The sequence below is a fragment of the Rhincodon typus genome, chromosome 19, assembly GCF_021869965.1.
Source record: "Rhincodon typus isolate 14 chromosome 19, sRhiTyp1.1, whole genome shotgun sequence".
Lineage (NCBI taxonomy): Eukaryota > Metazoa > Chordata > Chondrichthyes > Orectolobiformes > Rhincodontidae > Rhincodon > Rhincodon typus.
In genome coordinates, this window is record NC_063350.1 from 33,720,645 (window position 1) to 33,734,271 (window position 13,627).

A 13,627-nucleotide genomic window follows, 5' to 3' on the forward strand; every position below is an offset into this window, starting at 1 on the left:
CCCTTTTTCAATAGCATGTGTAAGTGTGCGAGAATGGAGGCTAAGTTACGCATGAATTTTCCATAATAATTCACTAACTGGAGGAAAGACCTAATGTCTGGTGTAACCCGGTCCTGTCGATTCTGTAGCCCAAGTAGGTCACTTGGGGCACCTAGAACACACTTTTTTTTTTCCCTCCTAAGGCGTACACCTCTCTTGGGAGAAACATTTAAGGACCATGTCCAAGTTCTCTAAATGCTCTTTCTTGGTCTTCCCGGTTATTATATATGGCAACATGGGGAAAACCTTGTAAAATGTTCGTCATTGTCCACTGGAAAAAGGCACAGGCTGATGATACCCCAAAAGGCAGTCTTACATACTGGTGCAAACCGTTATGGGTATTAATTGTAGCATACCTCTAGAAATCCTCGTCTAATCACATTTGCAGGTATGCACAGTTCATGTCCAGCTTCGTGAAGGATAGCCCGCCTGCCAGTTTTACTTGTACGTCCTCAACGCAAGGGGCTCTGTATTTATCAAGCTCTGAAAAGCAGTTTACCATTTGTTTGAAATCCCCACAACGGCAAACCGACACACTGGCCTTCACAATCGATACGACCAGTGCTGCCCATTCTGCAAACTGGACTGGTTTGATGATGATGGTAGAGTTCGAATTAGAATTAGCCTTTACTGTCACATATACTCAATGTGTACAGTGAAAAGTTTATATGTCGCCACTTACAGTGCCAACTTAGGAACAAAGGTACCTAGACACAGCTTCTTTAGTTACAAGATCTTAGACAATGGAGAAATAAAACGTCCAGCATTACAGAAATAAAAGTTCAGTACAACAGACCACGCTTCCAGTCCGCACCAGGCCTTGGCTCCAGACCGTGCCGGGCTTCACCTTGAGGATCAGGAGGCTGGGAGATTACTTCAGACCGTCACGCTGGACCGAGGGGACACCACACCAGGAGGTCGCCAAGAGGCCCCTGCACCAGGCTGAGAGTCATAGCCGGAGGGCTGGGAGGCACCGTAGGCCGGGAGAGAAGAAGGAAATAAACGTACTGAGAGGAAGAAGAGAGAGAAGAAAAAGAAGAAAAAGATGATGATGAACAGGCAGCGCGGACAAGCTCCAGCTGGAGTGTCCTACTCTGCCACCATGTTGGCTTACACCAAAGTTAGTACTGGGATACTGAGCAGGCCTTGCAGAATCATGGAATTGCTTTTTGGTCAATATGTAAGGTGGCCTTGGCTATTTTGATAGTCCCTAGACCTTCCTGAAAATCTTCTGGGTATTTAATTAGGACTTCAGTCAGGCAGCCATTTACTAAACAGTACAAGTTAAGCCAATCAAGTTGATTCTTTCTCAACCAATTTTGCCCCATCACGCTTGGGCCTAAATGTTTTACTACAATCAATGGTAACTAAACAGACTGATTCTCATAAGACACCACAATTGAAGATGTACCCTTAATCTGCAGTAGTATCCTGGTATAGGTTCACAGTCTAGCCGAAGTCTTATGCAAACTCAGGGTTGGAGTCCAGAGTGAACTTTGCTAAAGACTGTTCTGCAATTGCTGATACAGCTGCACCGGTATCAACCTCCATTACAACTGGGTAACCATTTAACCAAATGTTTATTTTGATTTATTCTGATTTGGATGTTGCTAGGCAATTTAACATTCCCAACCAGCTGTAGGTGGCCTTCCCAGGTTGTGCACTCTCTTGGATACTGGCCTGAGTTCTCTTACTCAATTTAGGTCTAGTGGGACTCTTTTCCGTTCTCAAGTCTGTATACTGACAGCAATTACAATAGCCTACCACTCCAGATCCTAATAGGATCAAACAAGTCAAGTGTTCCAAATAGTGACATGATGCCAGACATGCTTACTCCAATTCAAAGGCAACTGTTGCAAGTGAATCTCTTCATGGATGTGTTTTTCTCTCATTGCCACTGAAATAACTCCATGAAGGTCGGTAACCATCTGCAAGTCACCCTTTACTTACACATGCATTGTACACGACACTGACCCAGCTAGCTCAGAGCTGGCACCTAGAGTGAACAGAACCCCTAGCACTCCTGTTTGTATCTGTCAGCCAAGATTCCCCGATTGGACCAGGTTAATAGCCCCAATCAGGAACTCATATTCTACAAAGATCCACCTGACTGACCTCATTCCAATCATTACATACTCCATAAAAAGATTTGCTTATTTGGGCATTTAATGCCAATATGCCTGTACGCACGCATTTAACATGCCGTGATTACTGTTGAATGCTCGAGAGTTTCCCCAAATTTAACAAGCTGTGATTATTTCGAACGCTTGACTTCTCGAGCATAATCATCTACAATCAGGCTTTATTCCAAACTACACCATTTAAAATGTCCATCGACGCCAGCTACTGTTTCAAGCATTTTACAAGTGATCAAATGCTCAGTTTCTTTCTGGTGGGGAGATTAGGGTAAATGTGATTTTCTTTTTAAATTAAAAAATAAGCTTGCATGTTTATTTTTAACAACTATTAGTAACCTCATATTAAATGTGCAAGCTGACTTAATAATTCTAATAATAATAATAATAACAATAATAATAATGCATGAACATTGCATATGCCAAAGAATAGTGAAGAGCACTCACCTGTATACTCCTGAGTTGCATCTAATGGATCAATCCATATCGTTACTGCTTTTGTTGGTACCATCCTGGCATCAACAATGCTTTCCTGGATTAATGTTGGGATTTCATAATTCCATGTGAGGCTTTTGTCTACTTCAGAGTTATCATGTTCCTCTGAAATCAGCTAACAAAACATAAGTAATAAAATTGAATTAAAACTCAGCTCAAGGAACACAATAGTTACACGACTGGAGTTAAATATTTTAGAAAATGTTTTTGCACAGTAGGATGAATTCCTTTCTGGCAATAGCTGACAGCAGTAAACAAACCAGAATAAAGATTCAGAATCAGCTTTCAACGTGCCAGAAATTGACCATCTCCAACCAGAAGGAATCTAACCATTTCCCCATTATATCCAAAGGCATTATCATCACTTCATCCTCCTCTATCATTATTCCAGAGGTTATCATTGCTCAGAAACATAACCAGAACAGCCACATAAATGCTTTGTCTACAAGAGGGGAGGAAGTGGCAACATAGTGATAGTGTCACTGGACTAGTGTGTGGAATCAGTCCTTCAATGAATAACTTAGCTCTCCAAAGTCTGTCCACCATCTGCAAGGCAAAAGTCAAGAGTGTGAAGCAGTACTCTCTGTTTGTCTGGAAGAGTACAGCCCTAACAACAGTCAAAAAGCCCAATGCCATGCCATTTAATCAGCACCCTATCCACGATCTTAAACAATCACTCCCTCCACCAAGAGTGCATTGTGTACCATCTACAAGGTACACTGTCATCTCTGCTACCAAGAAGGAAAAAGGCAGCAGATCAGACAGTGGTGCAGAAGCTGGGTGAGAGAGGGGGACAGACTTGATGGGAACTGGCCAGGAGCTGGCAATGGAGAATTCCTATTCCTCCTGACTCCTCATTTGCTAAGTGTACTGTTCAAAACATATCTGAAGAACAACTGGTTCAATCATATGTAAATCACAGTACAGTCATTAGTCTCCTTGTTAGCATTTGAATAGGCATGATCCCCAAAAGTCTCATTGATGCCTATATCAATATGGTGAACAACATTCTTTGGGTTTGTGCATGCTAGCCATCATCTGACTTTTATTCACCCATTTCATTCTCTTCCTAATAGCACTGTGGACATAAATACACCACCAGGACTGCAGAGGTTTAATAAGACAGTTCATCATCATGCTCTTAAATAGAACTAGAAATGGGCAATAAATTCTGGTTCAGTCAATGATGCCCACATCCAAAGAATAATAATTTTTAAAAGGTGGTGCAGCAATATCAAATTTTCAGGTCAAAGTACCTACCAGACTGCACCAAGAAAATACTCAGAAATCCAACAATTATTGCCACCCTTCTAGTAATCAGAGAGAAGGTACACACTATGTGTAAAAAAGCAAACAGAACTAATATCCAATGAATAAAAATCCATAGTTACCCTGTTAAGATGGTTTACTGCAAATCTATTAAGATATAAACTCCTGTCCTTTTTATATTATTGTGAAACAGATTTCGAAACCATTCCATCTTTGCAATATTTTATGCCTCTCTTGATTCTTTCTTCTTCTAATAAGGAGGCTGCCTTGAGGCAAAGATGACTTGAGAATGTCTCACTGATTAAAACTGCCAGCAGCGATTTATTGCTGCTAAATTAACAGATTTGAAATTTAGAATGCTCCCACAGTGACTGATTTGATGGAATGAAATATGAGGCCTTTATGGTAACTGACTACAAACAACATGCTGCCACAAGCAAGTTCAGTCAATGAGCCTCCTTTTATTGCCTTTGTTTCACTCAAAACAGGTTTGTGCTAAAATGTGCCAGCAACAGCTTGCTTTGCAACTAATCAGCCAATTAAATAAGTAACTTCACTGCGGTCTACAACATATTTTCAAATCAAATAGATTTTGAAACTTGCATCACTTTTGGGACTTGCAGTGACTAACTATCTCTGTTTCCAGTAAGGAAAAGACAATTATCTCAAACTGCAGAGATAGTAGGAACTGCAGATGCTGGAGAATCTGAGATAACAAGGTGTAGAGCTGGATGAACACAGCAGGCCAAGCAGCATCAGAGGAGCAGGAAGGCTGATGAGAAGGGTCTAGGCCCGAAACGTCAGCCTTCCTAGTGCAGTATCCCTTCAGTACTGACTCATTAACAGTGAAGGATTTCTTCAGTGTTGACACTTTGAGAGTGCAGCAAATACTACCACTGGAAATTTGATTCAAAGAGGAAATTCAGCCCTAAGCAGGGCAGAGATACCCTAACAAGGGTTGAATGCAAGAAATAAACCCTTCCAGAGTAAGAGGTGAGTGAGTGAGGATAATAGGTGTGCATTGAGACGCTGACTTATAGTGAGATTAGCGGCTGAGTGACACCATTTTTTTAAATAAAGTAAGGAGACCAAACATATTTAAAGGCCAGTTAGCTTAATGTCTGTTATGGAGAAAATGTTAACATCCATTATAGAAGATGTAATAGCAGACTAAAAACCAAAAGAATCACAGATGCTGCCAGACCTGCTGAGCTTTTCCAGCAACTTTGTTTTTGTTGTTGTAATAGCAGACTATTTAGAAATGAATAATATGATCAAGTAGACTCGGCATGGCTTCATGAAGGGGAAATCATGCCTGACAAAATTTACAAGAATTGCTTTAGGAAGTAGCAAGCAGGTGTAGATCAAAGAATGAATGCATGTAATATATTTGGATTTTCAGACAGCTTTGATGGACTAATGGCCTACTAATGCTCCTGTTGGATAAGGCTGAAGATAACAGGAACTGACAGAAACTGACAAGAGGCCTAATAATGGGCTGCTTTGTGAATGGAAGTACGCCGAGTCAGTCAGATCCGTTAAGAGTTAAAATTGCAGGAAACCAGGAACTGCTGGTTCTATCTTATAAAGTATACATTTGGACAAAACGTTCAGGATTGGTCATGTGCACCCATAATTCAAAGTAAGGAACATACTTGGCACAGAGACTGGTATATAAAAAGCTTGAAGAAGTCCCTTTGTTCAACAATACTTTGAAGACTCACGTTGTAAGAAAGTACCCTATGTCAGGAAGCATGGTGAAAACGTCGACCAGTTTCAGCCTGGCCAGCTGCGAATTCTCCCAGAGAATAATGTTTGGGTTTAGCTACACAAATCAGGGTAGTGAGAGAGTGTTTGAGATATCTCTAGTAGTTAAAAGTGTGTTAGTCATTTATGTACTTAATAAATTAATTGTGGGTTTATAGAGCTCTAAGTGTCTCTGCTGTACCTTCATCTATGTATCTATGTTGTCTCTCAGAGACGGGCAACATAATTTTGGCGTCCCTGGTGGGAGTCGACAAGAAGTAACTTTAAGTTACTCTGATGCCGGACCAGGTAACCTTTGAATTTTCCAACACCCTGCCTGAGCCTGAAATTGAGAGAGCAGTCGCTCCACATTAGGGCCATGATTAAATGGGTGCCGGGAAGGAGGAGGTGGAAATTTGGAAGTGAGAAAGACAAAAACAGTGGACACACCAGGAAAGTTAGCATTAACAGAGAGTGGTGGGCCCAGGGGACTTTGATTGGAAAGGATTTCTCCAACAGTACGTGGCTGGGAAATGGCTGAAGTACTGTGAGTATACTGGTTGGACCGGTAAGTGAATGGGAATGCGCGGGGATACTCTCTGGAGTATGGCAAAAGATGGTATGGGAAAAACGCACTATGAGAAAGTGCAGAAAGCTGTAGCAATAGGCTGTATGTTAGGAGACTGGGCAGAAAAGCAGCAGCAAGTGCTGAAGCTGCAAACAGAGGTAGCTGAGCTTAAAGAAGACAAAGAGGCTGACTGAGAAGGTCGGGAATTTAAAAAGCCAGAGAGATGTGGACCTCACGCACATGAACCAGCATCAAATGCAGTGTGAGAAATTGATTAGAGAAAAGTAGAAAAGTGAAGTGGAAACTAAAAGGGCTCACATGCAGATGGAAGAGTTAAAGAAACTGTGTAGCGATTTGAAAACAGCTATGAATGCGTAAGACAACACAAGAGCGAAAGAGGACCTCGAGCAATCATACAAAGTGTATGAAGCATACAGAGAAGTTACAGAGTCAGATATCTGCACAAAGCGGGATAATATGTACGTTTGCGACCCCACCCTTTGAGGAGGGATGGGAGGAAGCTGGTGACGTTGACTGGGGAGGGCTAGCAGATGAAGCAACCAGATATGGAGACGAGCAGCCCAGGGAATGGGGTCCCACATGGAGGGAGGGTGCAGGAGAAAGTCCCACTCTCCCTATGGCCCTCCCCCAGCGCCCCTCCGATCACTAGGAGACAATAGCCAGCAGTGCTAGGAGGGCAACTGCAACCACAACCACCTGATATTATATAGATCACCCCTTATGAAGTTCAAGAGCTAAGAGATATAGCCAAGAGTGTAGGGGATTGTCAACTTGGGGATGACCCCTGGGAGCTGTTCCAAGCTACCCACAAACAGTGAACCGTACACAGGTTTGATAATGAAAAGGAGGAAAAACTAATACTGATGTGTCTCCATCCCACTATACACTCAACTTTACCTGAGCCACAAAATTAGGGAGGGGGAGCATTACATAAGTTAAAGGAGGCTGTACTGATGGCCATACGAGCTAATAGAGGGGACCCAACGGAAGCCCTGATTAAGTCTAGACAGAGGAAATGGGAGCACTCAACTGTGTTTGCTGCAGGTGTGGCTAGTGTTCCAGAGTGTATACAGTCCAGGGCTAGACTGGCAAAACTTAGCTGTACCTTTTGACAATCGATGGGTCTGTCCACTGGTGTCCCATTGGACAGAGGAGGCACAAAAGGCATGTCACATGTTCAACCCCTCCGACAACACACACACTGAGGCGCGGGTGTTAATAAAAATGGTCCGAGTTTGGGAGAAGGAGACATGAGGATATAAGCCTCAGGGAGGATGAATGGTGCCTCTTAGAGATCAAAGGGAAGCATGGAGAAATGGAGGAAAGGGACCAGTTCCAAGGGGAAAGCCTCGCCTTTTCAAATGGCAGGAAGAGGACGTGGGAGTGGATGAGGAGCCCTGGCTACAGCTGCAGGAAGTGGTAGGAACCCCAGGGACTCATGGAACTGTTTTAATTGGGGCAAGGAAGGGCACCATACCAGAGATTGTCCAAACCCCCAGAGGGGCAGGGCAAATCAGATGCAGGTCCAGCCCTTGCCCCTTGAGGGACCGCAATCTGAACAATGTGCAACAATTGGGTTGTATGTATTCCAGACCCCAATGACAATCTCAGACCTCTCTAATATGGATGTGTGATGCAAAATGGGATGAGACAGGGAGACCCTTAGTGAATGGTAGGATAGGAGGCCACCCTATCACTTTCCTTTGGCACACAGGAGGATCCCACACCACCGTGAACACATCTATTGTAAATAGTGACAACTGGAAAACAGGACCAGAAATAATCTTGAATAGTTTTACAGGACATTATCAAGTAGGACAAGTGACTAGACCTTTAAATATACAAATAGGTGCAGTAGAGTTTATGCAGCCAGGAGTATTAATAAAACTCCCAGCAAATCAAGAGCATGTCCTGGGAAGTGATTACATGGCCAGAACAGGACTGTGCTTTGATCCAGTGAACTGCATGATATGGCATTTGCCAGTGATAAGTGAGAAGCAGTTTTTTGCTGAAATCCCTGTAGAACAGTAATAAGGAGAGAGTGTTTACAATGGGAGAAATATGGATCAGTCCTACTGATATTAGTGAGGACCTGATAGTACAAGGAATTATTGGACAAAATTGGGAAGTGTGTACCAAACATAAGCATGACTGTGGACAGACGGAAGGGGAGGTGTGTATACAGGGTCCAGATCCAAAGCCCCAAAAGCAGTATGGATTCCCCAAGCAGACTGAAGGTGATATAGAAAAGGTAATGCAAAGTCTGGTAGTACAAGGGGTGTTAAGGTGAGTCACCTTATTTGGCCAGTAAAGACACCAGAAGGGAGTTGGCTACTATTGATTATTGAGAACTAAATAAGGTAACACCCATAACAGCATCCACAGTGGCTACTAGCCCTGAAACCATGATTAAAAGAGTGAATCTGCACAGTAGTTTACAGTGCTGGATATAAGTAATGAATTTTGGTCAATCCCTTTATCCAAGAAGTGTTAGTGTAAATTTGCTTTTACCTTTAAGGGTCAGCAATACACATGGACAGCTTTGCCATAGGGATTACACAACTCCCCATCAATATTTCATCAATGATTAAGCAATGGGTTGGGGGACTTTTCTAGGCCAGACTGCCTGATACAATATGTTGATGATTTGCTTCTGCAAACAGGAATGAAACAAGAGCATTACAGGCTCTTGAATTAGTTGTTGCAACTGTTAAAGGAGCTTGGGTTAAAACTGAAACCGAAAAAGGCTCAGATAATGAGGCAGGAAGTGAGTAACTTAGGAGTGGTGTTAACACTAGGAAAATAAAAGATAGATAAATAAAGAATTGAAACTGTAGCTAGACCTATCCCCATAGATGTGAAGGGATTAAGATCATTTTGGGCTTGATTGGGTATTGTAGAGACCATATTGATCATGTTGCCACAAAGGCAGCACCATTAATGATGTTATTGAAGAAAAATACTCCATGGGAATGGAAGCCAGAACACACACAAGCAATAATAGCTTTGAAACAGGGTTTGGCAAGTGCTCATGCCCTAAAAACCCCAAACCCAGCTGAACCAATCTCCACGGAGGTGGCTGCAACAGACTCCACAATATCAGTGGTCTCATTGCAAGAGGTACATGGTCAGCTGAGACCAGTAGCCTATGCCTTGTGCATGCTCATGCCAGTACAGCAGGAGTACACAGCATGTGAAAAGCATTTATTGGCAGTATTCTGGGCGATACAACATTTTACCTACATTGTAGGTAAATTCTGACAGAACATACACCCTTTTAGATGCTGCTGGATGGATGTATTAATGATGGCACAGTAAGCCAAAACAGAATTGCAAGATGGACGCTGTTATTACAAGGGAGAAATATAGAGGTAAGAAAGATTAAAAGTACTACCATTTAACAGATAACTTAATTTACTAGGGGACACCCCAGGAGTGTCAAATAGTGATAGCAAGTAATCCCACGGGATCTTTTATATCAAACAAAAAGGAGGAAATACTGGTAAAGAGAACACAGGGAATATCCAAGACAAGAGACAGACAAAGACAACAATAAGAGAAGAGCAGGGCAATAATAAATTACCCTTAAAAATTTTTGTTGATGGCTCTTTGTCTGTACAGGATGGAGAATGGAGAACTGGTTCTGGTATCCATATGGAACATGAGCAAGGACGAGAAGTAAACAGCATTGCCCTCAAGCTGCCAAAAACCATGAGTGCTCAAGCAGCTGAGTTGGCAGCTGTGGCATATATAGTGAACTACCCAGATAAATTACCCCAAGGATCTACTCTCTCTTCAGTGTGTAGTATGTACGTGTTCAACAGTCTGACAGAATATCTACCCTGATGGGAGGCTAGAGGCTTTGTGTCAACAGATGGCATGGTCCTCCTATCTGCCCCATTGCAGAGGTACATCTTTGAGAAGGCGAAAGGGAAAAAATTATGAAGTGATGAAAGTGAAAGCTCATTCTAAGTTAGCACTAGAGGAAAATAGAAAAGCAGATGAATTAGCCAAATGAGGAGCAATGGCAGGAGAAGAATGGCAGCCACAGATCGAGGAAATAGGAGCACAGAAAGAGAAAGAAGTGGCCCCAATTGACTTAGCAGGATAACAAAGAAAGGATAAAGAACTACAAAAACTAGCAGAAGGAACAGAATCACAGGAATATAAGGAACAAAAAGGCTTACATGTAAAAGAGGGTGAAGTACTGTGTAAAGGGGAATTTGTAGTATCAGTGAATGAAAGGAAACAGATGACTTATTGATATCATGATATATATGGACACAGAGGGTTAGAAAACACATTGGAGAAGTTGAAAGAGGTAGTTTGGTGAAAGGGATATGTGGAACATTGTGTGAAAAATTGTTTGCTATGTGTCCTAAATAACCCTGACAAAAATGTCAAGAAGGGAGCTCCCACACACACAAGGCCAACGGGGGTGGAAGGGCCATGGACAAATCTACAGATTGACTTTGTTGGGTCCCCTAGCCCCACTTCCCAACTACTGGAGTGTATAAGTACATCCTGGTGATAGTAGATATCTTCACCAATCGGGTAGAGGTGTTTCTCACTCGAACTGATACCGCTAAAACCACGGCGAAGGTCTTGTTAGAAAAGGTTTTACTCGTTGGAGTTTAACAAGGAGAATCGAATCAGATCAAGGGACACATTTTACAGCCCAGGTGATGCAGAATGTTATGACACTGCTAGGGATAAAACAAAGGTTCCATTTATCCTATAGGCCCCAATCCAGTGGGATAGTTGAAAGGATTAATCGAACTTTGAAGAGTATTCTGGCCAAAATGGTACAGCAGCACCAGACCACTTAGCTGTTGGTGCTTCCTTATGCCCTGATGATAATAAGAAGCACTGTAGCTTCCTCTACAGGATTTACCCACTATAGGTTGATGCCGGGTCAAGAGATGTGTGGCCTGGAACCATAGCTAGGATTAGACTATCCGAACCATAAGTAGATAGAATAATGAAAGATAAGTGGGTACAACAGCTGGTTGAGAGTTCAAAAGAAGTGAATTATATGGCTGCAAATAACGTAGGAAGGAAGAAACAACAAAGTAAGGCCCACTTTGATTCCAAGACAAAGCCAATGGAGCTGCAGGTGGGGCAGAAGGTAATAATACCTGTACATCAAAAAACATTCTTCCTGGTCCCTAGGTTTGCATGACCATGTGAAGTGATAGGCAAAGCGAGTCCATCAGTATACAAGGTGCTAACAGCCTTAAGAATGGCTGGTATCATACTAACCAGTTAAAACCATTTAGAGGGGTGCAGGACAATTGTCACCATTTACACATAACGTTGGGAGAATGTGACAACAGGGATTAGTCTGAGATACCAAAAGATATCTTGTATGGAAGAGGTTTTGTAATAGCTTATTACAGGGTAGGAATAACGTAAATATAGTTAGTTTGTAGTATTTCTTACGATTCGTTCATTTGTCATTTTTATTGATATTATATGTATCATACAATATTGGAAAGATGTATACCAATGTATTTGCGACAGACTGAGACTGATTTGAAACTTTGTTTTGGTTTATAACTATAGTTTTGATAAGTACAATGAGCTAAATGGCACTTCAGATAATATAACTGAAGTAATGCTTCATTGAGAATACATCACTGTAAGGAGGTAATGCTCACCATTGTTTGGAGCTGCCTACAGAATGTAGCAAACCCAATAGGAATGATCCTCAGATAAATCTTTGGATCAAAAGGAGGGGTGTTCAGCGGAGATGTTGGATAAGGCTGAAGATAACAGGAACTGGTAAGAGGCCTAACAATGGGCTGCTTTGTGAATGGAAATATCCTGAGTCAGTCAGATTTATTAAGAGTTAAAACTGCAGGAAACCAGGAACTGCTGGCTCTATCTTATAAGGTATACATTTGGATAAAACATTTGGGATTGCTCATGTGCACAGATAAGTCCAAAGAAGGCTTACATTTGGACAAAACGTTCAGGATTGGTCATGTGCACGCATAATTCCAAGTAAGGAACGTACGTGGCACAGAGACTTGTATATTAAAAGCCTGAAGAAATCCCTTTGTTCAACAACACTTTGAAGGCTCACGTTGTAACAAGGTATCCTACATCAGGAGGCATGGTGAAGACTTTGAGAGAGATAATAGGAACTGCAGATGCTGGAGAATCCGAGACAACAAGGTGCAGAGCTGGACGAACACAGCAGGCCAAGCAGCATCATAGCAGCAGAAAGGCTGATGTTTCGGGCCTAGACCCTTCATCAGAAATGGTCCAGTTTCAGCCTGACTAGCAGCGAACTCTCCCAGGGAATAGCATTTGGGTTTAGTTACAGAAATCAGGGTAGTGAGAGACAGTGCTTGAGATATCTCTAGTAGTTAAAAGTGTGTTATTCATTTAAGTACTTAATAAATGAATTATGGTTTTATAGAGCTCTAAGTGTCTCAGTTGTATCTTTGTCTATATATTAAGCGTTGTCTCTCAGAGACAGGCAACAGTCCTAAGTCTTTTGGTCTCATAATGCAGAGAAGTGGGAGATGATGTATTTTCGTAGAAAGGGCATTGAAAAACAATGTAAAATATGGGTAAAATTCGAAAACAAGTACAGGAGCAGAAGGTCTCGGGCGTACTCTGCACAAATCACTGAAAGGAAAGCATACAGTGTCCTCAGCTTTATTAACAGGTCATAGAGTACAACAGGAAGAAGGTGATGTTGAACTTGTACAAGATCTTTGTTAGCCCTCAGCTGGAGTACCATTTACAGTTCTGGATGCCACATTATAGGAAGGATATCAACACATTGGAGAGAGTGCAGAAGTGGTTTACAAGTATGGTTCCAAGAATTAGAAGTGCCAGTTATGAGGACTGATTGAAGAAATTTGGTTATGTTCTCTTTGGATAAAAGAAAGGTAAGAGGAGATCTAATAGATTTTCAAAACATGAGCAGGCTGGAAACAGGAGTTAGTGATAAATTGTTCATGCTCATAAAAGAAACAAGAGCAAGAATGAACAGATTTAAACTGATCTGAAAGGAAGCAGAGGTGAAGTGAGGAAAAACTTCTCACTCAGTCAGCAATGAGAATATGGGATGCACTGCCTGGAAGGGTAGTGTAGGCAGGTTCAATTGAGGCATTCAAGAGGGCAGTGAATGATAATTTCGATAAAATTACCATACAGGGGTATTGGGAGAAAGCAGAAGATTAATGAGCATCATTACCTCATGCCAATGAGCCAGTGCGGGCATGGTGGGCTGAATGGCATCCCTCAGAAAAAGTAACAATTCTGCCGTTGTGTGATTCTGTAACTCTGGGCAGTGCGGCACTCCCCAAGTATCGATCCCAGACAGTGCAGTACCCCC

At 42.1% G+C, this 13,627-nt stretch overlaps 1 protein-coding gene across 1 annotated transcript in view; it reads right to left on the bottom strand.

Moving 5' to 3' along the window:
* The window catches only part of bpnt2 (3'(2'), 5'-bisphosphate nucleotidase 2), a 43,460-nt gene that overhangs the window by 28,896 nt on the left and 937 nt on the right, over window positions 1-13,627 (bottom strand). The window contains exon 2 of the mRNA XM_020532020.2: window positions 2,622-2,784. Within this exon, the coding sequence (XP_020387609.1) occupies window positions 2,622-2,784 (163 nt within the window). The remainder of the gene's footprint in view (window positions 1-2,621; window positions 2,785-13,627) is intronic.